The sequence below is a fragment of the Fistularia commersonii genome, chromosome 15 (assembly GCF_037954325.1).
Source record: "Fistularia commersonii isolate RoL2024-O1a breed Wild chromosome 15, RoL_Fcom_v1.0, whole genome shotgun sequence".
NCBI lineage: Eukaryota > Metazoa > Chordata > Actinopteri > Syngnathiformes > Fistulariidae > Fistularia > Fistularia commersonii.
Window position 1 is genome coordinate 5,787,616 of NC_141298.1, and position 27,418 is coordinate 5,815,033.

The following is a 27,418-nucleotide window of genomic DNA, read 5'->3' on the forward strand; positions in this document are numbered from 1 at the left end:
CGCGCGAGCGTAACGTAACGAGCCGCGGCGCCACGCAGCGTTTCAAGCCTACAGCGACACCTATTGGCCAGAGTAGGAACCGCAACGGCGGGATTTCCCTTAGCGCCCGTAGTTTGTTGCACTGTACTGGCACTAAACTGCACTTTAAACTGAGTTGCACTCATATCACCATTCATGCCATCCACAATATGTATATAACCTCTTTGTCTATTGACTTTTATTTTTATCCTGTACATATGCTAGTTGGAAAATGTCACCTTCCTGTACAATGACAATTAATACAATTAAATCTTGTTATCATTAGACACACACCCTTCTGGCCCACACAGCACAAACTGGGCCTGCGTGTCGCCACATGCCAGGTGAAGTCAGACCTTTTCCTGTCACTATAATCTTATCGTCTCCGTGGCAAGACGGAACTTCAAGGCTTTGTGGAGGGCATTGCACACACTGTTCTTACTGTTGAGTCTGATTACAGTGTTACAGCTTCATTTGGCAAACTGTTTTTATTCAGCATGAACCTCCAGTCACATCCAAGTAACACATCCATTTTTTTTACTAAAATGCTGTACTTGATGGGGCCCCCTAAAAGCAATAACTATGACGAGTTTCTGCTCTACGGAAGCTGCATCTGGTCGGAGTGTCTTTCCCTCACTTTACAAGCGTGAAATATGGTAGGAGGCTCTCTTATATCTATATCTCAGTGTTTCCCAGTGTGCATTGTACCTCAGTGGTTACTTTTGCAGTGGCCAAACTGGATCATTGTGACGTTTTAATGAATAATCTGCAAAACATTAGATAAACCTCAACATACAGAATTTAGATGTTAGGCTTTCAACCAAAAAGACATGCAATCGTATAACCTACGCATGAATTTAGTGACATTTAACCTCTTTACATCTTGAAATCCATTTAAAGTCTCATTATGTACTTTTAAGGTTTAGATTCATCACTAACCTCTTGCCACTTTTGGCATCTTACTGCTTGTTTCAAAACAATTTTACAAAGCCAAGCCATAGGCTGAAGAAGTTAGGGTGTTGGTATTTCATAATTTAATAGCAGATCTGATACAGTGGTTGATCAACAAGAACATTAACAGTTTTAAAAAACAACAAAATAACACTAAAAATAAGTTATAACATCAAATTTCTTATGCTGTTGGAATTTCATTTCTTTCCTGGTAATACTTACCATTTTGCTTGTTATTTGAGGAAAATTCCCTTGTCATTCTGACAAAGTCACATCCTTCAGAGCATGAGCTACCTTAGCTATTGTTTGTTTTCTTCCTGGTTACTAAGCCACAAGGCAAATCACACAGCATTCACAGATGATCGCAAGCACTGAACTTCCTTCCTTTGGAGGAACATTTTTAGCTCCTGCCTTTCTTTGTATCAACCAAAGTGCAGCTCAGTGGGAGGGTGACGCTGAGGTACTAATCAGAAAAATAATGTTATTTTTCCATACAATGATCAGAATCAAATGACCAATGTGTGGAGAGTGGTGATGTTTACTGATGTTGAACATTACATCATCTATCCTAATCCGTTGAGTGCTAGAACAGCTTCTGTGGCCTGCGCTGCTGCTGACTGCTTGGCTTCTAAAAGTAAAACATGTTGTGATACTTGTTCCAAAAGAGATGATACCCTAACTAGACAGACTAAGCAAATATGTTACATTGTACCACAATACTTTGTACCTTGTTTTCCTTAACCAATTATTATATACAAAGTCTGCAAACTTCCATATAGTACAGACATCAAGACTTGCCTATTATCAGCAATTTCATTTTGCAGAAAATAAATCTTCCCGTCTGAAATAATACACTTAATTTCCTGTATCATTTCAGAAAATACTTGAGATTTGCGGCTATTGGCAGTAAATGCTCTTCTACATTTTGGCATCATACATCAGGGTTATGGTTTATCGTGTTAGATTTTGAGCACATTATGGGGTTCAGCAACACTGTGGCAGTAGATAAAAGTCCAGATACAATGCTAAAGAAGGAGACAACAGACTATAATTTGCTGTATCACATGTCAAACACTCCAGATGGTACAGTTTTGGTGTCATGAGGTCTATTTGTTCTGAGAGTGTTGCATTTGCCCTGATTTTGTGATTTGTTACTCTGATAGAGACGTGTGGGATTACATGCTGCTTGTACACAGCTTGTAATCCCAGCTAATCTTGGATTCCGTTGCAGTCTGTGTTGCGGACAGCATCTGACTGGGAATATGGAGATTCAAGGCACTGGTATAACAACAGGATTTTTCTAATGAAGGATGCATCTGCTGCTCTTACTTCACATCTTGCAGTATCCTCTTTTTGCAGTCCACGCTTGTCCAACCCTTTGTTCCTGCACCGATGGGAACAGCGGAATATCAGAACCCAGGTTGAGTGAGGCTGATTTCATTCACTTTAATACACACACACTCTTTGTAACAGGAATGTAACAATTTTTTGCTGATGATGGCTTATTTTAAATTCTATTTTTAAATTCAGTATTGTTATTATTTAACCCATGGATTGCCATATGAGTAAACAGTATCAAATGCTGTGATTCTAGTACTCATCATTTCGTGCCGTAAAACCTTTGAAATTATTATTTCAAACATGTCCTCCGTAGCTATTACTTCAATTGTAAAGCTGTTCCACAGAGGCAACACTACATTATTACACAAGCACTCAATAATTCTTAATACTGCTCAGCATTTTCATTATTGAGAAGTTATCATGTAATTATTGTGCTCGTACACAGACGTCATTGCTTAATTATCAAATCTATTTAGTATTTATTTGTGTGCGTGTGCCTGTGTGTGTGTATGAGTGAGTTAGTGTGTATGTGCGTGCATGTGTGGTGATGATGGCTGTATCCAGTCATTTAAATGCTCGATATATCCATTGAAAAACCTCTGTCTAGAATTTACGGGTATGATAGAGGATAAACAAAAGTCTTCATCAATCGGCTGCATTGTTTTATGTTTACGAAACTGATCATTAATAGTTAAACCTAAAATTAAGTGTACATTTAAAATGTTCTTGAAGTTAAAATAATAATATGTTATGTTTAATAGGTTGGTGCATTGCAGTGACCCCAGAATCTCAGCTGTTCCAATAAACGTACCAGCTGACACTGTCAAACTGCGTTTGGAGAAGACCCTGATCACCAGGGTGCCCCGGGCAGCCTTCTACAACCTGTCGGAGTTATTCTTCTTGTGGCTGACCTACAACTCCATCACATCCGTCCATCCAAGCAGCTTCGTCAACCTGAAGGCTCTGCGAGAGCTGCGCCTGGATGGAAATCTCCTGACAGCCTTCCCCTGGGAGGGCCTTCGGGACATGCCCCGCCTCCAGATGCTGGGGCTTCACAACAACCGTCTATCCAGCCTGCCTTCTCATGCTGCGCTCTTTCTCCCCAACATCACCTACCTGGACCTGTCCAGCAACAGGTGTGTCCAAAGAGCCACAGTGTTTCCTCCCAGGAAGAAGAAAGGTGTCTTCACCCTTTCTCTTCTCTCCAGGCTCACTGTTCTGTCTGCGGAGCTCCTAGACCTTTGGTTTCCTCTTCCAGGTCAACAGGGAGGTCAACCACAAAGAAGAATCTTAGGTATGTTTTGGAAGGATACCTGGTTTAGATCACCGCTGGTTTAGAGGGCCCGAAATGTGCACGCAAACGTTCTGGGTTCTGATCGCCCCCCAAATAATGCAAAAGGCTCATCACCAGAAGATAATTTTAAATGGTTTTTCACATAAAAAGTAGACATGCACATTTGACGACACCACACACTTTACAAGCAAAAGCTGAATACTCAGTGTCAGTGTAGATTAATCAAGCACAGCCCTTCCTTTCAATTATAAATCAATTAGAAATCACAGCACAAAGCAGCCAAAATCTTGGTACACTAGATCTAGATAACAATCTTGTTGGTATAACAATAACAGTGGATTCAGTATGAACTTTGGCAAGTTAGAAAGATTTAATTCTAGCAAAACCATGAGTTGGTTGCCACTATAAATAAACCATACAGTGATATCCAGTATTTCCTTAGTTACATTATGTAGTATTCATATCATATGACTAAGAGTGTGTTTTCTCTAATGCTTTTGCACTGTCACAAATGAATGGAAAAACGAACCCCAGAGTTGTTCATTGTTGTGTTTCTGACTGTGCATGCGCTTCATGTGGGGCCTTATGTCCTACTATTTTTAGCCAAATCCCCTCGACTAATCCAAAATGACAAAACAAATTAAACATTTTTCAACTTTGTAGAAAACAGTGTGAAATTACATTGACAGTGATTAAATGTTCTTATTTAATCGATCTGAACAATGATTTTTTTTTTAATCTGTATTTTTCTCCACAATGCCTATTTGTGTACTTTCTATATCTCAATTTTATAGCTAAGTTGACATTATATCGTATAAATACTGTCGCTGATTGTCCATCAAAAGTTATTAATTCAAATGACCGATCAATGGAGTGGAAATTCCCCCTAAAGTCTCCAATCAAGAGGGTTACTTTATGTTTGAGCGGCTATGAGCGGGCAGTCATGCTCGCTCCCGCCACGGCGTGCGCGCTCCCGCCACGGCGTGCGCGCTCCCGCCACAGCATGCGCGCTTCCGACACACACTCCCTCGCTGCTCCGCGTGCGTCCTTGATGTAAACAGTATGTGCACGACTATTTGCAAACGTCGCAATCGCTCGCTGGCGTGCACACACGCACACGCACACGCACTCGACTCAGCTGGACTTGATAGATTCATCAAAACTAATCAAAAAACAATTAATTAATATCTATATTTTATATTGTAGTTTATTATAAACCATATATTGTACTGTCTGTTTTCTACAGTCGGAATTTACTTCGTGACTTAGGTATCAATTAGGTTTTTTCGCTCTATGGATTAATTTGTTTTCTATCACATAGGGAAATAGAATGAGTAAATTAGTGGCGAGTCGGCATGAATAATTTCCAAGTCCTTAAATAAAAAAAGGTCATAATAGTTAAACTATGTTTAAATGATGGGGACATGTTTGGAAAGCTTTTCACAATAGATAAAGTTAAAAGTTTAATGAAATTTAAACTACTCTATGTACAGGGGACTTTGAAAAACCAAATGGTTCAATGAAAAACCTATTCTTTTATTTGTCCAGAAATACTCCATAGATTAAGCTGACATTTCAAGATCACAGAAACTTAGGTCTGTTTACAGCTTTATAACAAATCACTAAAACCAAGCAAATTGTTTTGTGACATACATCAAACTACTTAAGTTGTCCTGCATACCCAGGTCTCCATGACAACCCCTGGTTGTGTGACTGCCAGATCTCTATGGTGATGTCCCTCTCCATGTCCCTGGGGAGTCCAGTGATTCTGATGGACCAGCTGCTGATGTGCCGCAGGTCATTAAGTCAGTCCAGGGTTCCACTGACACAGGCCGAGCTGTCCCGCTGCATGAGACCCTCAGTCCAGCCAGCAGCAACCAGAGTTGTCTCTCCGCTGGGCAGCAACGTCATCCTCCGCTGTGATGCCACGGGATACCCTACACCCAATCTGAGCTGGGTCAAAACCTCGACCCTCGGTGGTGAGGATTCTGCGTTACCTTTTGGAGAAGAACTCCGGAGCATCGTGGGAGTGAAGTTGATATGATTTCATACTTTGCACAGATTGCTGCCAGCAGAACATCCTTGAGGAATCTGAACAACTGCCCCGGAATTTGAAGAGCTGTAAGTTCTACTTCTTTACATATCAACTGTTGTACGTTTGGCCTTCGTATTTGACAAATACTCAATGTCTTTTTCTTTTGCCATATTAATTCTAAGAGATGATGATGAAATCAATGCTTGAGAAAGGATGCTTATTTCCTCCAGCCTGACAAGGCTCATTATATATGCCTTTTCACACTCATTAAAATACCAGAAGTTTTATGACACAAAATGACACAAAACTGACATAAAATTACGCAAAGGCTTGCCAAAAAAAGGAAGCCATCACACAAACTTCATAAGACATTATATGTTAAAAAAAATGATGTCTTCAAAATGTAAATCAATAAAGAATTGTGTTGCATGTTGCAGTGGTTACATATTTATTTCTGCAATGCAGCTGTGTGAGCTAATGAAAATTTTTAATTTCAAAAGTTAATTATATACTTATATACTTATATTTTCAACACAACTGAAAATGAAAACCAACTCTATAATAGAATATTAATGATAAAAAGGCATTACAAAACAGAAATCTTCTTTGTATTGGAAAAATAAAAAAAGATTAATACAAAAGACAAAAAGAAAAATAGATAAAATTATTTTGAAAAAGATAAAAATTAAATAAAGATTTTATTGTCTCTAAAGGTCCCCATTAAAGCCACATTGTATTAATGAATTAAATTCAAAAAACCTCTGCATGCCGATGTACGTCACCATCTGTAAATGACTCAAGAATAAGCCTATGAATTATCTGTTGATATATGAGCCATATTCCCAAAAAAGACATTTCTATTGATTTATATAAGTCTATTGATTTGCGCAGCAAAGGAAAGGCTGGTTTTATGACAGGAAAAACAACCTCTTTGTCCTGCTGATATCGCTAAGCTTCAACAGATCACTAATATTGATTTTGATACTGTTCCCTCCAAATTGTCAAATAGGTATTTATGCATGGTGAAGGTATGAATGTTAGATTGCCAAGATTATCAGTCACCATCGTGGCAAAGTGCAATGTCTGCTCCAGTCCTGCAGGGGTCCCCTCGAGTCGGGGTGCGTTGGTCAGTCATCAGCCTCAATGCCTTATCTTACAAGGATGCTGGTGAGTACCGCTGTCAGGCACGCAACATGGCAGGGATATCCGAAGCTCCTATCAAACTAAAGGTAGTGGGACTCACAAGACTGTCCCGCTTTCCAAAGAAGAAGCCCAAGAAAACATCGGAGAAGTCATCGCCAAAATACAGAAAGCCAATTCGGACTCCACCTGCCTCTCCCACCTCCCCGCTAAAATACATTACGGCTTCGACCCCCATTAACAGCACGCAGACACCTCTGGATCTCAGGTCAAGACAACTTGGCTTGAAGCTGACTGATCTGAAGAAGAAGGCCCAGACATCCATGGAGACCTCCTCGCCTTCTCCTTGAGCAGTCAGCTCCCCCGAGGTCAGACACGCATGTCTGAATCTTAGTCACATATTGAAGTTTTCGGCCCAACTTGAAAAACCATGGATGGACTGAGAGATACAATTTATTGACAGTTCAAGTTTTAATATTTCAGGTTTTCTGCAGCTTGACACTACATGTTGATGAGTTGTGAAGCAACCTTCAATTTCAGTGGAAATGTCAAATGTCTGACTGTAGGATGTATGAGTGCACAGGACATTACCTGACTTGGTGTTATACAAACTAACCCTGCAAGATGCTCATTTTTTTCCCCCTTCACTTCAGAGCTAAAAACAAAAATATGATCCAGCATCACCAGCATCTTCAATTTCTGAAAATAAACAAATAAACACACAATGTGATGCCGCGCTGTGGGTTGTTGTCTTTTCAATTGTCTGGTGGGAAATTTTTTATCTGGCAATAAATCGCCTCGAAAAAACTTTTTGTAATTGTGGAATCCATCTTTTCATGCCATCTGGACTAAAATGCTTTTTATTTCTAATTCAAATCCAGTGAATGAAAGGTTTACATCTCAGTCACGACCACTAGGGGACACAAATGGGAGCACAGATGAAATGAAAAGCACACTAGTTTCCTCTTGTCCGCTGGTTGATGTTCTCAGGGCGTTACAAGTACGTAAACTGGAACACGTGGACACATGTGTGTGTGATGAAGTAAACACACTCAAACTACCTCATTGCTTTTCCAAGGCCTTTGACAGGGGCAAAAAGCCATGTGAGGTCATGTAAATTCTCATTTTTGCTAAGCTGGTAAGCAATGCTTTCACAACTTTATCCACAATATCAAAAGAAGACAGAAAATTACATGATCTGAAATTACAAAGATTGCACATTGCTTTTTGTGCTCAGGATTTCACACAGCTGTTTATCCCTTGTTCTTGTGTAGAATCTTTTATAGAATATTAATGGTATTAAACATTTACTTGTTTCTTATTTATTATTACATATATATCTTATATCTTATTACATTAGTCTGAATTCAAAACAAGTGGTCTGGTGTGTTGTGGTCTGTATTTTAAAACAATGTCACAACTGATTCATGTCCAGAAAAGCTTTACACCACTTCTGTCAAACTGAATGAAAAACACATTTGATCAGGGTAGTTCAGACAAGTCTCTTGGATGTGTTGTTATTATCTTTTACATTTTTTTTTTTTTTTGCTGTCCTGGCAGTCAATCAAGAAACATCAAAAAATTGCTTTTGTGGAAACAGTTTGTAAGATTAAAAGAGGACCTCCCAATGTCAATGACCAAACTCGAGTCAGTAAGGGTAAGGGACAACAATCCTGTCTCTATAATGTCGGTCTTTAAAAATTACATCCGCTGTTAAGTGAATAAAGCACGGTAGAGTGATATGAAAAATGCAATGCCCATAGTTTCTGTCAACTCTGCAGTAGTTTTTAGATGTTTATTTTGGTTTCACATCCACAACTTCACAATCCCTACACACCATTAACATGTTAGCATTCCTACCCATGATGAGGACACATTGGATTATGTGTACAGCAACATACCCGGTCCATATAGCGCTGAATCCCGCCCCCATTCTGGACATTTGGATCACCTCCCCTTGTTTCTGTATCCCGCCTAAAGACAGATATGGAAAACAAAGAAACCCAGTCACTGAAACGAATCAAACTCCGGACCCCAGAGACTGAGAGCAACCTGCGGGACTGTTTTGCTCAGACAGACTGGGATCCGTTAAAAGCGACAGCCACATAAGAGAATTAATCTGTCAACATACAGAAGAGTGAAGTAGAGAGTTGAGCAACTTTATATACCTCACAGAACTGGTTAAGAAGGCAAAAAAGTGGCTGTGCTTTCTGAGAATGTTGATGAAGTGTGAAGAATTCTTCTGAAGAAGCGCATCTACCACCAGCGAGGCCACAGGAGAGCTATCTCCATTCTCAAGGATCGCGGCAACACCGAGCACGGCCTGTTCACACATTTTAATTTGCGCAACTGTTGCTGATTTATTGCACAACAATTGACTGCCTGTATTTGACTGTTAACTCTTCCAATTGGCAAAACCTCCATTTGCACTTTTCAATTAGCACGTGTTTATTTGCACCATCATTTCTGACCTTGACACAATAGATGATAAACTGATATGCAGTCCTAGCGACATTTCTAATGTATGTTTCACATGCTGCCTTTTACTGCCGCACTTATGTTATACTATTATACTATAAAATGTCATTGTGCAAGGAAACACGTTTCTTTTCTTTGCACAGGACAGTAAACGCTTTGTATCCTTGAATGTTTCGCCGTGTTGTTTGAGTCTCTGCGCCCTCAATAGCATTGTTTCCAGCTGCAACAGCCAGTTGTTTCCAGCTGTAGTTCTGTAGAGATATATTTCCAAACCAGAGTGCGTATTTGACAGAAAATCACTGGCTTGTTCCGTCTCAAAATGATGGACAAGATCCAACATTTTGAAACAGTAATACAATTTTTTCCGCTCTGAATCCAATGTGCTTTTCATTAAACAATTTCACAATAAAAAATCTTGATCGTCCCTCATCTTTCAGTGACTTACATTGACTTACAATGAGACATCATCAATTTATTTTTTCCCTGAACCCATCTAGTTATTCTTTATAGCTGATTCAGTTCCCATCTCATTTTAAATACATTTGAAAAGAATGTGGACAGAAAAAAAGCCAAAACAATAATAAGGTAATAGTGTTTGATGCAATATCAATGTGAAATCACAATAAACAGGCTTAATGTACATACAATTTAATATACAGAGTAAATAAATGACCACGGAAAAAGGAAATTGAGATTCAAATAATTTTTGAAGGGAGGAACTTCTTTAGTATTTAGCAATCCTGTTTAGATTGTTCCTTTCTCCTCGTGATGGAAAACTTTCAAAATGACAGTTTTGAAATGCTTAGAATTCATTCCTTAGTAATCTTTGGTCTTAAGACAATGAACCTTGATTTCTTAAATAAGGGTTATGTTTATAAATTTTGATACTTTTACAGATGCGGTTTTCTTACATTCGATGCAGTTGTTCAAATGTCTCATTGGCTGTGAAACAAGTCCATTTGGTCTGGCCGAGGTTATTTTGGCTGGAAACTGATCTCACTAAGCATTTTTCAACTGTAAAACAAATCTGAACCCCTTTCCCTGAAATGAAATAAGTGCATATGCATTGGAGAGGCTGGCATAGATATATCTTTTTGTCTATATGGAGATAGTGGTCAGGGAAGGCAGCTGAGTGGAATAAACGTCTTTTGTTACTGTGTTAAATGGCAAAAAGACTGGTATTTTGTATTTGGTCTAATACAACACTTAAGAATTCAACAAATAAGCTAAAGTGCAGCTTAGTATTTTGTTAAATTCTTATCACTGAGCTATAACCCAGAAGATATGCAAATCCTTGTCATTAGTGAGAGACTGTGGAAACCCAGTAAAATCATCTGTTAATGTAATATAATGTAATATATAGATAACAAATTCATTTGCATATGAACTATTGATTCAATTCCAAAAACTTGGAATGTGTCAGCCATCAAGAACAAATGCAACCAAATATTTGACACATATTCTTAATCAAGCACTCAAAAAGAACCCACATAAACAATCACTGAAATAAGAATTGAGCAAACTAAAATCCCAGGTGGTATTTGTGGCCTGCTCTTCCTCAGCGGTCTAACCAGGCATCCATCATTGTAATTGGTTTTATGAAAACGAAAGCTATTAATGTATAATTTCTGCTGTCTCAGAAAATAAGAATATTGTGATAAAGTTCTTTATCATCTGTAATGCAATTAAAAAACAAAAAATTACTTTTTCATGATATTCTAATTTTTTGAGATAGGATTTTTGAGTTTTCTTAAGATGTAAACCATAACCAGCGATATTAAAATAATAAAAGGCTTGCAATATTTCAGTTGATTTGTAATGAATCCAGAATGTATGACATTTTTGTTTTTGTAATTGCATTACAGAAGATAAAGAACTTTATCACAATAGTCTAATTTTCTGTGACCTGTCAGCGCTGCTGGTATCACAAGTGATCGATAATCTGTGCTTGTCCCTCCAAACCATATCCACTTCGTCTCTATCATAAATTTGATTTCTATTTCTCTCTCCGGGACTCTCTTTCTTTCTGTCTTGCTCTCTTTTTACCCCAACTCGACAAAATAGAAGGCCGCCCACATTGAGGTGTGATCTATCCAAGGTTTCTGCCCAATTTCTGCCAATCCGTTCCCACCAAGTGCTCGCTCATGGGGGAACCTCGGGTGTCTGTAAACCGTTTTAAAAACTGTGGTCCAGACTCGCTCTACATGTAAAATATAACATGTTGTGTTCCGGTGCTATAAAAATAAAATCTGACCTGATTTGACTTTACTGACATTTCTGGGAATGTGTAAAACGCAAAGAAAGACACTCCCTGTGTGTGAATGTGTTTCAAGTGCGTTTTCAAAAAAGCCCCATTGTGTGCAACAACATTTATATTTTTGGTAACGCCTTGGGAGTCGACATTTTTGTTAGAAATTCTAATCTACTTCATCCTGAGTGTTGCTCAGCTCGATGGACACTCGCAAGTGACTGAGACTGACAATGAAACGTCCTGAAATAGTTACATTAAAATTACATTACATTACATAACAGTCATTTGGCAGACGTTTTTATCCAAAGCGACTTACAAAAAGTGCTGTTCAGTCACCGAAGACCCGAAGTACCCGTAGTTGGAAGTCAGAAGTGACCACTCTACCAACTAGCCATCTCAAAACCATATACAGGACTGTCTCAGAAAATTAGAATATTGTAATAAAGTTCTTTATCTTCTGTAATGCAATTACAAAAACAAAAATGTCATACATTCTGGATTCATTACAAATCAACCGAAATATTGCAAGCCTTTTATTATTTTAATATTGCTGATTATGGCTTACATCTTGAGAAAACTCAAAAATCCTATCTCAAAAAATTAGAATATCATGAAAAAGTAATTTTTGTTTTTTTAATTGCATTACAGAAGATAAAGAACTTTATCACAATATTCTAATTCTCTGAGACAGTCAGACACACTGACACGGGGAGAAGATGCAAACACCACACAGAAAGGCGCTCGAAATCGAAACAGGGACCCTGTGAGGCAGAAGCAGCATATTAATGCAAAATTGTTATTATCTTTAAAAACTGTTAATACACTGATGAAAAGGTTACTTCTGTGTGTTTGCATAATGGGTAAAAGTTATCCATTATTAAAAGTAATTATGTCTTGCTTTAGTATTAACTACACAATACATAGTTTTGATTACTACATGTACTGTCAGTTACCAACACCAGGTGGTTCAGTGAGCTTTCACAAACTACATCTGAGATATTTTTGTTATTTCTTTATATGAAACTGGTTTAAAAACCACCCATAAAAAAGGAAGCTAATTCATTTGAAGTGTTGAAAGTAAAGTTTTTGTGATATTAAAATAACAGCCTATCTGGGAGATTTAAATGAATTATTCACTATGATGATTTCGCTCATGACATGGAACACTTATTGTTTTTACTTTTCAGTCTTATGAATATACATTTCCCAAGACTTATACATCAGAATTAAAGCCTGACAGATTTAAAATATCATAAAACCATTTCTGGGGAGTTTGGGGGGCGATAAAAGTCTGTCAACGTCCTCAAATCTCCAGCAGACTTCTTTGGAGAGCTTTGGAAAATCACAGGTAGAATAAAATCACTGCCATTAATTATGAGGTTATTTGACAATGAAACAGTGTTGAAATACTAAACTTATTGGAAGCCTTGCCCTTAACTCGACATCGTCTCACGATAAAATAGCATTTTGTGGAATAATCCGACCTCTACAAGTCCAGCACAATGTAGCCTTTGTTTTCCTTTCTTTTTCACAGGTCCCAGTCTGCAGCCAATATACTGACCAAATATTGTAACGGCTCATTAATATCTTTGGAGCCCTCCCTCTTGTGTGGATCCACAAACAGCAAGCTACATTCCGCCGCAGTCAGCTCACTGTGAAAAAAAATAACACGATTGGATTATTTTTTTTTGGCTGGTTATTACTCCGCGGGGCTTTGTCCAGTTCTCATACACTTCATATTTTTTTGCAAAACAACACCCAGGTCAGGTGCAGCTGTTGATTTACAGGCAGATTGTGGATGTTTAACAGGAGGAGGCATCTGACAGGCTTCAGCTCGTCACTTGCGTTCAATCCTTCTCTCCACCCTTTAGCTCCACTCCCCTTAAGTCTGTCGAATCAGCTCACAGGGTAAATATAAATAGTCCCTCAGTTCTGACTCCTGGTCAGCATACCAGAAATTCACCTGGAGGTTTTTAAGTACAGTGTGGTGTTTGGGAGCAGCCATGGTTGAAAGCATGGACTTTGAGAAACAGCAGAAGCGTTACTGCATCCGTGGTAAACATGCAGCCATCATCTGTGCCACAGTTCTGGTATGCTCTTTGGCGGTGGGTCTTGGTGTCGGGCTCTCTAGGTCTGAGACTACTACCAATACCACACCTACCCCCTCAATAACCATTTCTACTGCAGTCCCCACACAGCCCCCTCTACCAAGTAGGGGGCCTTGCAAGCCTTCAACTGATTCCAGTGGAGACTGGAGGAATTTCCGACTCCCCAACTACGTCAAGCCGACCCACTATAATCTGCTTCTAGAACCTGACCTGGTTGATGACACCTACTCCGGCACCGTGGACATCCATCTGGAGGTCAGCAAGCCCACTCGTCATCTGTGGCTTCACATTAGGGAGACATTTGTCAGTGGGAAACCCAGGCTGAAGAGAGTGGACAGCCATGGAGGGGAAACAGAGATATCGGTGAAAGGCTGTTTTGAATACAAAGCACAGCAGTATGTGGTGGTGGAAGCTACAGAGGAGCTGCCTGTCACTGCCCCAGAAATGGTATATGTGCTCAGTCTGGACTTCCAAGGTTGGCTGAACGGCTCTGTGGTGGGATTCTATCGTGTCATTTACAACGAGGGAGATATAACCAAGTAAGTGCTTTGATTCTGTTACAGATAATGTACAACCTGTGCTGGTATATGTTTAAATTATATCAGTGTGCCCCATAAGGAATATTAGACCATATAAAACACATTTCTTGTTTGAAATCCATAATGTACAGTCTTGTTCCCTTGCAGTCAAAAATAATTCTTGTTACCATAGTTTGGAATTGTAACTTTGCTCTATGGACACTATTGCAGCTCAGATTTATGTTTCATGTGAAGTTCAATACAAAAGTTAAAATAAACTAGAGTAGGTAGCAAAAATATATAAGATAATAGTAAAGTAAAATAAAATAACCAACAAATAGAGTAAATCATCATCATATTTAGTCTAAATGTAAAAAATGTGTAGTTGTATGGTGTCCACAGGCTTCCTTAAAACAATGCTGTAAATAAGTCAAAAAACAAACAAACAACATCATCCATAATTGAAATCAATCAAAACACTTGTATGGAAAGATTGTGCTCTGCTTGTAAAATCTCTTTTACGTGATCTCCAGAAAAATTGCTGCAACCGATCATGAACCAACAGACGCCCGCAAGTCTTTTCCTTGCTTTGACGAACCAAACAAGAAGGCTACCTACAACATCTCCATTATTCATGATGAGAACTATGGTGCTCTGTCCAACATGCCACCTGAGGTAGGAGAAGGCTGCACTTCATTCCTAAGAATCTCGTAAACTCACATGCACTGTTTAGTTAAAAAGAGGTGAAAGGTAACTATCTATAAAAAATACATAGATGGAACGGAAGGAAAGATCATTCTATAGTTTCATTGTGCAGTGTACGTTGTTTGCTGTTCCTTCTTTGTTTAATTAAGTGGTTTAATAAGACCAGACAGAATGATGAGGATACATACATCCCCTTACAAATTGTGCCTTTAAGTGTCCACCTGTAGATGTAAGTTGATACAGTTGTGGAGACGTTATGGACAGCACACACCAGCTATCTTTTCAAGAATAATCTGGCTACTGTAGTGACCGAATGAATTGATCATGGGACTAATAACAAAGGGCCGTTCCCACCCACCATTGGTTTGATTTTACACAAAAGACTATTACCTTTTTTGTCTAAGTTCCCAATCCTGGGATCGATAAAGGACATCTCATCTCATCATCTCAACTCTTATGAAACCCTACATAAATCCACTAATGACAGTGGTACGTCTTGAGTAACCGTGCAATTATTTCTGGTACGAGACTTTTGTCTTGATACTAATGTTTTTGGGGTTTTGAACTCCACATGAGAAATTCCATTCTATCATTGCGAAGGAAGACCAAATGTGTGGCTCAAAACTCCAAACGCAATAAACTTAGCTGCAGGAGTACTGGACTCAATAAAATGAATGTTGAAACATAATTTCTCAAACAAACCAAAGGGAGCCTGATCTGAGTGAACATTTTGAGTAGTAAAATGATGGAAATTAATCTCCTGCCTTTGTTTCTAGGAATCCACCCAGCGCTACATGAAATGTTCCAAATCTTCTTCTTCTCCTTTTGGCTTTTCCCTTCAGGGGTGCCACAGTGAATCAACCGTCTCCATCTAACCCTATTCTTTGTATCCTCCTCTCTCACACCAACTGCCTTCATATCCTCTCTCGCTACGTCCATAAATCTTCCTCAAGACCTCCTGCCCAACCATCTCAGTTTTGTTTCTCTGACCTTTTCTCCAAAACATCTTACATGTGTTGTTCCTCTGATAGACTCATTCCTGATCCTATCCATCCTGGTCACTCCTAAAGAGACCCTTAGCATCTTCATCTCTGCAACCTCCAGATCTGCCTCCTGTCTTTTCATCATTGTAACTGTTTCTACATGAAGTATTCCAAATAACTCGCCATTATTTTTTTTTTCCTTTTCGCCAGGGAGAGCCTAAACCAATGCCTGGCAATAAACTGATGACCTCCTTCAAGAAGTCGGTTCCAATGAGCACCTACTTGGTTTGTTTTGCTGTGCACCAGTTTGGCTTTCTGGAGAGAATATCGTCCCGTGGGATCCCCGTGAGTTGAGCAGTTACATACAATACATCACGTTATGATTTAAGAGCTTTGATTTGGAACATTTGGAACTGATTCGATTCATGAAAAGACACACTCTGGTATGTTTTCTCCCTTTCTCTGTCCTTGCAGTTGAGAATCTATGCCCAGCCAAGTCAGTTAACAACTGCTGAGTATGCAGCAAACAAAACCAAGGACATATTTGATTACTTTGAGGAATACTTCAACATGACGTACTCCATATCAAAACTTGGTATGTTTAATCTCTTCTACTAATGTTGATGTGTCAATATTTGAGTTGGAAGTTGAACAGTTTTCCGTAGAACAATAATCATAAGTGTCAATACTTGTGATCCAAATCATCATTGGGAACACATGACAAGTCTGAAAAAGACTTATCATTCATGCGAAGTGGAACAATAAACACTTCTACCTCAGGATGGTAGAGTTACAAGTCATTAGATGATCAAAGACTGGAAAAGGCTATGTCATCTATTCTGGCTATCGAAGAGGCAGATAATCTCACAATCAATCATTGCTTGAAGAATAGTGGTGCAATAAAAACACATGATTGGCACTTGTTTGAATGTGATCTTCATGTTGTTGTCATCCAGATAAGATAGCCATCCCCGACTTCGGCACCGGTGCGATGGAGAACTGGGGCCTTGTTACCTACAGGGAGGAAAACTTGTTATTTGATGTAGATCAGTCGTCCTCCTACAATCAGATGAGAGTGGCTAGCGTCATTGCTCATGAACTTGTTCACCAGGTAAGAACCTGATCACTCATTTACTTTTTGACCAGAGCGTCACTTTGTTTTGTGTTAGTTTGTCACCAGTGCAATGTAAGCGCTTATAAATATTTGCCTGGACACACTTCACTTTCATAATCACATTCTTGTCTGTTCACATTGCACACTGCATTATTTTCTCCCCCATCAAACATATGATGTACCCATTTTGTTGCCCAAGCCAATTGTAACTCAAGTTGTTACAAGATATTTTTCAATTAGATACTGCCATGCAGCTTTCAAGCTTGCAATGTGGATACAGGTGACATAACGTTGATTTCCAACACTTTACAAATCAGAATTGGCCTCAACCTAAGCAATGGGTTGAAGGGTTCTTCAAACCAGAGCTGGTCTTGGTCCAGTTAAAACTTCTGCAGCAGGAGCTTGCTCTCCATGGCAGAATAATGCTGATCCATTTTTACAGACAGTGGGCTGCACTGTCAATCATATGACCTTAATCTATACACGCAACATTTTTGAGTATTACTATGAATTTTCTTCAGTACACTTTCATGTGCTAAAGAGTGCCCTTTGAGATCCTTTCTAGGCCTGGTGTCTACTGAAGCTGGAAAGCATCTCTAAACTTTTCTTACGGGGAAGCCATGGCCTCGCCAAACTAAAAACAAAAAACAAAACATTCTGTGTTAGGGTTCTGATAGGGTTGTTTTTTTTTTTTTGCTGGCATTTTCTGACATGACCGACAGAGGCATGCTTAGGTCAGGTTTAAACTCTGTTAGTGAGCTTCAACTGAAGTGCCCATCAACCCTGCTGAGTAAGATATATTTTTGAGGAAGAACAGAGGCATTGAAATGCCAAGATAGTTTGGACACAGATCTGTAATGCTAAATGCACTGTGGACAGCAAAGTAGGAATTTCGCTGTACAGGGAAACACGTTTCTATACTGTGCATGTGACAGCAAATGTTTTGAATCTTGAATCTAAACAACCGGTTAGTATGACTCATGGATTACTGCTATCACATTTTATGTATTTTCCACAAGCCCATATTTTTCTCAAGGATGCTTTTATTCCGACGGTAGAGAAACGACTGCTTGCTGATTGGTACTGAAAAGGGTAGGAGAAATACGATAGTGATTCCTATCTGAAAAAAAAAAGTCGTAAGAAGACAGCTCACATTGGTTTTATCTCAGTCACAGATGTCAGGAAACAAATACTCTCCGGGGTGTTGATAAGTCTTTTGTCAACGATATCATTCTCTTATCATTTGCGTCTGTATTTTCAAAGGGACGGAAAGATTTGCCATTCTTGACGATGCGTTCAGATAAAAAGTTCAGGGTTCTGAATCATTAACCCCTTACAACTGAAGCATTTTATGATGCGCTGTTACAGAACAACTGCCATGGATATCAGCTGTTTGTATATGTTGAGAAGATAAAAAGCCACACGGATGTCAATAAAGTTTTATGAACTGGTCAAAGTTACCAGAATGAGGCCTTAGTGTATCATTTGGAAAATATAAATATCCACAAGTTGTGCCCTGATGTATCAGTTTCACAAGAGCCTACCCTTTTTCTCATGTGCCCTGAGCAGTGAACCTTCAATCTTATACATGTTTTGGTCTAGACAACAAACTTTTTTGTTGTATTTTGCCGGGTTGTCATTTCATCGTTACATTATCTTCAAAACAGATATATGCATGGATTACTCATTGTTGATTCGTTTGCATATCCTACAAATGGGGAATGAGCCTAATTGATAACATTGATAACATGTATGACATATCAATGATTAGTTACATGCACAAAAACATATGTTAACATTTACATGTATATCTTTTCAGTATTTGGCATAAATTGTGTGATTTTGCAGTGGTTTGGGAACATTGTTACCATGGACTGGTGGGACGATCTCTGGCTCAATGAGGGATTTGCCAGTTTCTTTGAGTACATTGGTGTGGAAAAAACTGAGCCCGACTGGGACATGGTGAGTCCTTCTTAGGGGTCAAGAGTAAATTATATTATAATTTTAGGATTTCAGAACAATTTTACTCTGGTTTCGTCTAATTGATGTACAGAGAGACGTCATGATCATCAGTGATGTACTTCCTGTCATGGTGAATGACGCCCTCCTCTCATCTCATCCGATTATCGTGAATGTGTCGACTCCAGCAGAGATTACATCCGTGTTTGACGCCATATCCTACAGTAAGGTACGGCTGATTGAGACCTTTTGCTGCTGTCACAGAAAATAGGACCTGCGATGGATTTGCCTCAACAAGACAGTCTTATGTGAAGCAGCAAATTGCACTTTCTGATATTTTTGTATTTTTGTCCAGGGAGCATCCATCCTGAGGATGCTCGAGGACTGGGTGGGTAGAGATACATTCAGAGATGGCTGCAGAGTAAGTCAACCTCCAGTCAAATATTCTAAACTGCATGTTAACTGTTTTGTGCCAGTTCTTCGTGCCTTATCTCGAAATTCTAAATAAGATGGAATAGTTTTTTCATCGGACTCGAAGAGCTTGTCTATGTCGATAAAGACTTATAGAAGAAGAGAAGTCAAAATGCAACAACAGTTACCACCAACAGTTAGAATCTATAGTCCTATATGCTGTAGTAGTATATTATGTGTATTATGCTCCGTTTAATGAACACTAGTTACTCTCTAATTACATAAGCCATTACAAAATGCCATTTATTATTCCATGTTATGGAGTTTTATCAAAGAATAAACGCCAAAAATATATTTGAAAAAATACAAACTTCACAGAAACACACATACTGTAGCGTTCTAGTCAGGGAAAACACCCGGTTGACGGTAAAACATCCATTTAATAAGCAATAGCTATTTTTGGCCACAGCCACGCCACACAAGCCTGCACGACAACTGTTACCGCTCAATTCCAGGTAAAAAAAAACATAATCCTTCGTACCCCAAACCACAGCAACCCCAAAATCAAACAGAAAACACATAACACATAACACATAAACCCATAACATTTTTTTAATCACATAATTTTACATTATCTTTTAAGGACATGGTGCTAAGTTGTGTGTATGACTTTATAATAAGTTATCAAAATAGATACAATCTGTGTAGGTGAAGTCATCAGTCAGGAGAACTAATCAAATAAACTATCCCTTTCTTTTCAACAGAAATACTTGAAAGACTACCTCTTCAAGAATGCCAAAACATCCGATTTTTGGGCCTCTATTGCTGAGGTATGTTTGATCTTGCATATATTCAAAGTTGCATGCTATTTTATCATCTGAATGATATCATCTCACAATAATATGTATATTTGCACTTCTTGCACAGGTGAGCGGCTTACCTGTTATGGAGGTGATGGATACATGGACCAAACAGATGGGTTATCCTGTGGTGGATTTGACTATCTTGAACCAAAATGCCAAACTTACTCAAAGGCGTTTCCTCCTGGATCCCAAGGCAGATGCCAGCCAACCGCCTTCTCCTCTCGGGTCAGACCTACAAAACAGTTTGAACTTTTCACCGTCAAAGGCTCAACATTGTTGTGGCTGAATTTCAGAAAGTTTTACTGTATAAAACTATATTTATTTTCTATAGGATATATTAAAATGCAATAAATTTGAAATCATCGATGAATCAGAGAATTTTTCTCATCCATTCATCTAAATGTTCATATAAAGATAATACTGAAATACTTTAAGAGCAATTTCATGAAAGTTAAAAAAAAAGTTGGCAAGCAAACATTTATTATTCAATGGACTTCAGAAATCATATAAGAACTAATAAGGGAGGTCTTCAAACCACTCTCCTCTAATAAAATTCAAATGTTTCTGAACAATTGCCTTGAAATTGTCAAGGTTTCACATGAGGTTTCAAAGGAATTTTTTCGTTTGTTTTTTTAAAACAGCTACAAGTGGACCATTCCAGTCAAATATCACTTCGTGAAGAGCAATAAAACTATGGTGACGATGTTCAACAAGACCACCCCAGGTAGCACTATGATATATAGCATTCCATATTAAAACAATGATACCTGAAACACCTTGACTTTTTTTTGGCACAAACTACCTATAGTCAAATAGGCTACAAATAAAAATGCTACCCCGCCAATCATCAGCCGGCATTGAGAGCCCCTGAAAACATCGTAGTTTGTCATAATCAGATTTAACTGGGAAATTGAAAATGAGATACCTAATCCAAAAATGTATGATACGTGCTGAAATCATCTTGCTTTTCTTTCAACATGGGCATCTTTGTTAAAAAGAATAGCCTCTAAAGTGATTCATTGTTTTGCAGATCATGTTATCAGTAACTACAAGCCATCAGTGGACGGGTTACTAAAGGTCAACAAAGATCACATTGGATTCTACAGGGTCAACCATAATGATATGTGGAACACGATTGGCCAGCAGCTACAAACCCATCACTTGGTAAAGATGCTCCAAAACAATGACAAACACACACACACACACACACACACACACACACACACACACACACACACATACTGTGCATTTGCTCACTGCTTGTACAGTGTCTGGTGTGGATTGCTAATATAAGGGTGCTCTGATGAATGATGAATGCACTGTACTTTTAAAGGAATGTAGAGGATTTTTTATTTTAAATACCATAAAAAGCGATATTTGACCAAAAAAATGGTTGTTTAAAAAATAAACCATATATTTGACAGGATTCCATTTTTTTATTTAATTGGGTTATTTCGGGTGTTTATTGTAAACTAACAGTGCGGCTGTATTATCTACTTTTGCAATTCACCGTGTTAAAAGTCACGTGTTACCACTGAATCCTTTCATGCAGTTCCATCTTTATTCAAACAGGAGTTTGATCCAACCGATCGCACAAGCTTCATTGACGATGCCTTTGCTCTTGCAAGGTAAGGTTTCATTTGTAACTTCTCTGGATATTTATAATAGCAGACAGCATACTGACTCAAACTCTGGTTTTCATCTCACTGTCCAGGGCAAACCTCATTGATTATGGCAATGCCTTCAACCTCACTTTGTATCTAAAGAATGAGACTGAATACATCGTCTGGGACCGTGTGGCCTCGTCTATTTCATATGTTCAGGATATGCTCTCAAGCAAGAAAGATCTCTTTCCAAAGTTTCAGGTGAGTAAGCTGCCAATATTGGAGACTACCCACATACTGGCTTATATCATATAAAAATGATAGGTCATGTATATACGCAGTACACACATGTATGGCACATGATTGATATCATATACTTTGTGTGTATATCTTGTCGAATCTGTAGAATTTCAGGGGGAGGAGGGGTTAAAAGCAGAAGACAGAAAAGGACTAAGAATATTGTGTTTATGCATTTATCCATAGAAACTGTTCGAGAATCATGTCAAAGACATTTCTACTAAACTGGGATGGAATGACAAGGGGTCCTGGACAGAGAGGTATAGCAGGACCAATAATTACCTCTCTAGAACTACCTTTTTTTTGTTGATTTTGTAGGATAACCCAACTTGTTTGGTGAAGCTTTAAATTAAGACTGGGTGTTTTTTTTCAGAATGCTGCGTGAGACTGTCCTCAGCATTGCTTGTCAGATGGGAGAAAAGACTGCGTTGAATGAGGCCTCTCGTATATTTGACCAGTGGATTAATGGTGCTATCAGGTATCAAGCTTACTACAGGGACTGTGTTTCACTGAAATTCCTTTCCCTTTTACCAGCTGGTGGTTTGAAAAAATATTCTCAAGTCAAGTCAGGTTTTATTTATGTGGTACCAAATCCAATTGTATGATAACACTTTCCATGAAGAGCAGGCCTGGACCACACTCTTTCAAATGATTTATAGACACCCTAGTTCCCCAGTGAGCAAGAACTTGGCAATGAGAATAAAATGGTGAGAATAAATGGAAGAAACCTTAATGTGAGCAGCCGGTTTAAGTAAAAAGAAAGAAAGCAAGAGAGAGAGAAGAATCGAGGGATAGAAAGCATGAGTATGATATAGATGATAAATAAAAAACAAAACAAAACGCTATTATATCGTTGTGCTGCTGAGGAGCGGACTTTTCATGTGTGCATTTTGTGTTGATCTGTGTCTGTTTTACCAATTTTTATCTTTTAATGTTTCTCATTTTTGTCAGAGATGTACCAGCAACACTGAGGCTGTTAGTTTATCAGTATGGCATGCAGAACTCAGGCACGGAAGAAAAATGGACGAAAATGTTTGAGAGGTACAAGAACACGTCCTTGGCTCAAGAGAGAGACAAGCTGTTGTACGGACTGGCGTTTATCAAGAACGTGACACTTCTGAACAGGTCAGTAAACAACTTTCCCCTGTTTTACAGCCATCTGCAGCTGATAGTGTCTTCTCAACACTACTGTTGCAATATTTAACACTTTAACATGCTGACCTGGGAGTTCTGAAAACTGTCGCTGGGTTATTTTATTCGGTGACAGAAAATTTGCTGGTCACCAATAATACTGACTGATGTTCAGTTGGTTGTATTTTGTGATTTGGTCAACCAAAATTCTAAATCGGGAAAGGATTAGATCAAGAAAAATCCCATCTGACGAGATAACTGACTGCACCTGGCTTCGTTGAAAGTCATGCAAATTAGAAAAAATTAGATGTCTTTAATGTTATTTCTGATTTCCACCCATTGGTAAAATATAGTAACAACATGCAACGTTATCTGGTTGGATGGAGGTTGATTTTCTCTGGCAACCCCTGAAGGGAAAAGCCAAAAGGAGAAGAAGAAGATGTAATGTTACTTGGACATCTTATGTTTGTAGGGTTGAGATAAGGTTTAAGGGAATACATGTATATCAATTGTCTCTAACAGGAGATTACAGTTTATTTTACTCATGTAACATGACTACTTGCAGCAAAGATAAACACTACTCTCTTGAATAGGTTACTAGAAGCGACCAAAGACGAGACAGTGGTGAGGAGTCAGGATCTTTTCACAGTGGTGAGGTATGTGTCCATCAACCCGCGGGGCCGAGACATGGCCTGGGAATGGACCACACTTAACTGGAACTACCTGGTCAACAGGTGAGTCACATGTTTAGGTCACCAAAGCAAGGAAAACTTTACATTTTATCCAGTAAAATGACAGTAAAGTGAGTGTAAATTTGAAGAACCCTCTGGTACGGAAACTTTGAAGATCCTTAAATGATAAGGTCATTAATCATTTAGGGTTAAATCGGACACGTTAAATTAGCACAGCAAAAAAAAATTAAAATCAAATTTCAAGTGTCTTTTTTACTCTATTTATGGAAATTATGCATGTGTTACGTATGCAAAGCACCCATGCTGTGGGGACGTGAATTTATCTCTCTCAAACCAAAAGAGGTCCTAGCCCCTCGCCCCAACTCAATTTGCCTCTAGATTACCCTGAAACAAATTAACAAGTGGCACGATTCGGGCTCCAAGTGTTTATTATGATCACAATGACAATCTAGGGTGTAGTTTGCATGAGTGAGGTGGTGTATCCTACCTTGTGTAACTCCCTTTCATGCAACTCTGCAGTGGTAAGTGACACGCCCCCACCCTGGAGTGGAGACCTCAAGAGAAACTAATTTATAAGTTAATAACACACCCGAGTTGTAGCTCACTTAGTAAAGCAATATATTATTTAATTAGTCCCCTTTTGTAAAAGTAAATTAAAGTAACAAAAATAAAGTAGCCCTTTGACAGTAACGCAACAGGGCTCCACTCAGTGTTTGCTGTGCGGAAAATCCCCCAGCAGGAAAACACATGGCCCATTTCTCTCTCATTTGTCTCACATGTGTCTTACTCCTACAGGTATGCCAGGAATCAAAGCTTATATAAATGAGATAGATTGGTCAGCCTGTATACTGCACATGAATGGCACATATTGTATATTTTATGTATGTGTGTGTGTGTATGTGTGCCCCCCCCAAACACACATACACACACACTGCATTCTCCAACTGAAATGTGAATACACATACCAGAAGGCTTGCATTCAGCAAAACAACAAACCAAAAGCCAAAGTGCAATGCATCATCTCACACATTCAACGGTGATGAAGGTTATTTTCATACAAGCTTTAAAAGCATTACATTTCCTCACAGACAGCAAAATGGATAACTATGCGCTATACAACTACAGTTTGTGTTGAAGTATGATGGTTTTTTTGCACAACTTTGACCAATAAAGATTAAAGTTGAGATAAATGTCTTTCAAACTATGCCTATTTGCAGCAGATGAACATAAAGATAAAAACAGCCATTCCCTCATTTTGCAAAGGCCTCAGCTAAGAGTGATTTATCTCCTTATCTATTCATGTATTTTTATTGTTTATCTCCATGATAAGTGAGTTTGCATTTATGATTGTTTTGAAGAGGGGAAGCAGTCTGCAATGGGGTGGGTGGGAGAGGAAGCATTCTGTACTTTGACACAACCTTCAAGTGAAATATTAGATTATGGAGTTTGATTGAAGAGGAATCATGGAGAAAAACAATAACCTCAATAACCTCAGCTTTTTTTGGCGACTGTTGACTGAAAGATTGCTCTTTTCGCAGATACACAATCAATGACAGGAACCTTGGCCGCCTTTTGAGTAGAATCACATCAAGTTACAATACAGAGCTCCAGAAATGGAAGGTTTGGACCGACCCTATGTCTTGCGTTTCATATGTATTTTTTGGTTTCTTTGCATTGTTCAGTTTTCCTTTCTCTTTATTTTTTTATAGTGGTTATGTTTCATATTGATATTGCATAATATTCATTTAAATTATTTCAAAATCATCTTTGTTGATCATGCACCCAGGCTGCATGGTACTGCATGGGCTGATGCTTGAAATCTCTCGATCTCGCAGATGGAGCACTTCTTCCGTCTGACCCCTGAGGCTGGAGCTGGGGAAATGCCCAGGAAGCAGGCACTGGAAACAGTCAACAACAACATCGACTGGATCGAGAGGAATGAGATCGAAATCAGAGAGTGGCTTGAGAGCAGTGGCTTTTAAGACAGGGGTGACGAAAACACAGTGCAGGGACGCAGGTGTACTGGCAGAGCAGAAGCCGCATCAGTGCACTGCGGGGACCAGCATGATGGCGGGGGACACAGATGTTTCTCGTTGTTTCTGTCGCCAGTCAAAATTAAGAAAACATAATAAAAGGAATTGAAAATTAATTTAAAAAAAAAATCAGAAAATGAGGCAATAAGCAAACAAGCAATCAAAATTAACATAACAGTTAACTGAATTCATGGACGTGTGTGAAAAAAAACAAATGTATATACATTTATATATATTCATTCATTCATGATGTAAATCACTTATCCTGCGCTCAAGGTTGCAAGGGGTCGGAGCTCATCCCAGTTGCCATCGGGTGAATGGTTGGTCACCGGCTGATCATCGGGCCACATAGAGAGACAAAGGTCCGTGTGCTCTCGAATTCACACGTCTGGACAATTACACTAATTTATAATTTTGGACCGTCAAATGAACTGGAAAGCCCGGAATAAACCCGTGCAGACATGGGGATAACACGCAAACTCCGCACAGAAAGGCTACCTTCTTGTTTTGAGGCAGAAGCACTTTGCCACCATGCTGTACTTCAATGTAAATATACAAAATCAGCTCAGGGATGTTGGCTACCATTTCTTTTTTTTTGAAGTTGTGTAGGTCTCTTATTTTCATGTAATTTATTGCCCTCTGTTGCGCTTCTTGGTACCTATTACAAGTACAATCCCAAGAGAAATCCCAAAGAAAAATCCTAAAGCACTTATGTTTGTTTTCAGTGCACCAAACAATAAAATAGTTATGGTTACACATTCAGCACAATAATTTAAATGGGGTTTTGTGTCTTTTTTTATTAATGACTCCGTCCAAAGGAGAGCTGAGATTTTTGTAAAACACTATTGTATAATGTAGATACTTTAAACAATTTATAATAAAATGCTTTTCGAGAACACATAATATTCTGTTCATTAGTAAGAAACACTTTGCGCCTTCTGCTTTTGATGGGTTCTTAATGATTTTTATAATAAGAGATTTAATACATTTTGGTTAAAAAAAATTCGAGAGTTACACGAAATATCTGGATTGTATTGTTAAGAGCATTTGCCAGAATTGAAATTAAAATGCCCTTTAACATCAAGTGATGATTGTTATCCTGATTTCACTGCGAAGATATTGATGCCACCTTTCGATCTGGAGGAGCAGCAGCTCTACTCTGAGTCCCTCCCCGATGACCGAGCTCCTCACCCTTTCTCTGCAGGAGAGCTTGGACTGCCGGTGGAAAAAACTCATTTCGGCCGCTTATATCCGTGATCTTACGCTTAGTCCGCTATCATCAGTGCATGACATTAGTTGATCTGGATCAACGGTTAAAATGGGAGGACACCTTATGATGGAAAGCAACAACAAACTTAGTTTCCTGCCCCCTGGACGGATGTCATCCCTTCGAGTGAGTGCCGGGCAAATCCTGAAAGGAGAATGTGAGCTCACCACCCAGAAGAGCTAAATGGGTGGGTTGCAGTGTAAGTTAGGTGATAACAGAGGTTGG

General features: G+C 38.8%; 2 protein-coding genes and 1 long non-coding RNA gene across 4 annotated transcripts; 2 read left to right on the plus strand and 1 right to left on the minus strand.

Annotated features, from left to right (window-relative positions):
• Positions 1-535: 535 nt before the first annotated feature.
• On the plus strand, positions 536-7,537 carry lrit3b (leucine-rich repeat, immunoglobulin-like and transmembrane domains 3b). 2 transcript variants are annotated; one of them, XM_086160151.1, is made up of 8 exons: positions 539-674; positions 2,201-2,250; positions 2,329-2,389; positions 3,072-3,446; positions 3,519-3,604; positions 5,290-5,583; positions 5,666-5,725; positions 6,732-7,537. In XM_086160151.1, exons 1-8 carry the CDS (start codon positions 601-603, stop codon positions 7,127-7,129), a joined length of 1,398 nt encoding a protein of 465 aa, XP_086016277.1. In that variant the 5' UTR covers positions 539-600; the 3' UTR covers positions 7,130-7,537. The 2 variants fall into 2 exon arrangements, with proteins under 2 accessions (XP_086016276.1, XP_086016277.1); XM_086160150.1 differs by having other exon boundaries at positions 536-674; positions 2,201-2,394.
• LOC147226290 (uncharacterized) lies at positions 7,349-13,943 on the minus strand. Its single transcript, XR_015107171.1, has 3 exons — positions 13,827-13,943; positions 8,681-8,753; positions 7,349-7,478 (listed from the first exon to the last, which is right to left on the minus strand). It is a non-coding gene; the product is annotated as an uncharacterized LOC147226290 (long non-coding RNA).
• Positions 13,492-27,381, plus strand: enpep (glutamyl aminopeptidase). The gene is made up of 20 exons (XM_086160146.1): positions 13,492-14,155; positions 14,668-14,809; positions 16,033-16,167; positions 16,297-16,417; positions 16,779-16,933; positions 18,785-18,898; positions 18,990-19,124; positions 19,251-19,316; positions 20,071-20,136; positions 20,234-20,394; positions 20,811-20,893; positions 21,200-21,333; positions 21,742-21,797; positions 21,884-22,034; positions 22,257-22,330; positions 22,444-22,548; positions 23,022-23,195; positions 23,795-23,935; positions 25,432-25,513; positions 25,729-27,381. Exons 1-20 carry the CDS (start codon positions 13,512-13,514, stop codon positions 25,873-25,875), a joined length of 2,886 nt encoding a protein of 961 aa, XP_086016272.1. The 5' UTR covers positions 13,492-13,511; the 3' UTR covers positions 25,876-27,381.
• Positions 27,382-27,418: the final 37 nt, after the last annotated feature.

What these genes read in the sequence shown, in the direction of transcription:
- enpep (XM_086160146.1), top strand. Translation starts at nt 13,512, where the DNA reads ATGGTTGAAAGCATGGACTTTGAGAAACAGCAGAAGCGTTACTGCATC. An exon ending in GTTCAACAAGACCACCCCAG is followed by an intron (nt 20,894 to 21,199) that starts GTAGCACTATGA and finishes ATTGTTTTGCAG; the next exon opens with ATCATGTTATCAGTAACTAC. An exon ending in AACGTGACACTTCTGAACAG is followed by an intron (nt 23,196 to 23,794) that starts GTCAGTAAACAA and finishes TCTCTTGAATAG; the next exon opens with GTTACTAGAAGCGACCAAAG.
- lrit3b (XM_086160150.1), top strand. An exon ending in ACCACAAAGAAGAATCTTAG is followed by an intron (nt 3,605 to 5,289) that starts GTATGTTTTGGA and finishes CTGCATACCCAG; the next exon opens with GTCTCCATGACAACCCCTGG. An exon ending in CAAAACCTCGACCCTCGGTG is followed by an intron (nt 5,584 to 5,665) that starts GTGAGGATTCTG and finishes TACTTTGCACAG; the next exon opens with ATTGCTGCCAGCAGAACATC.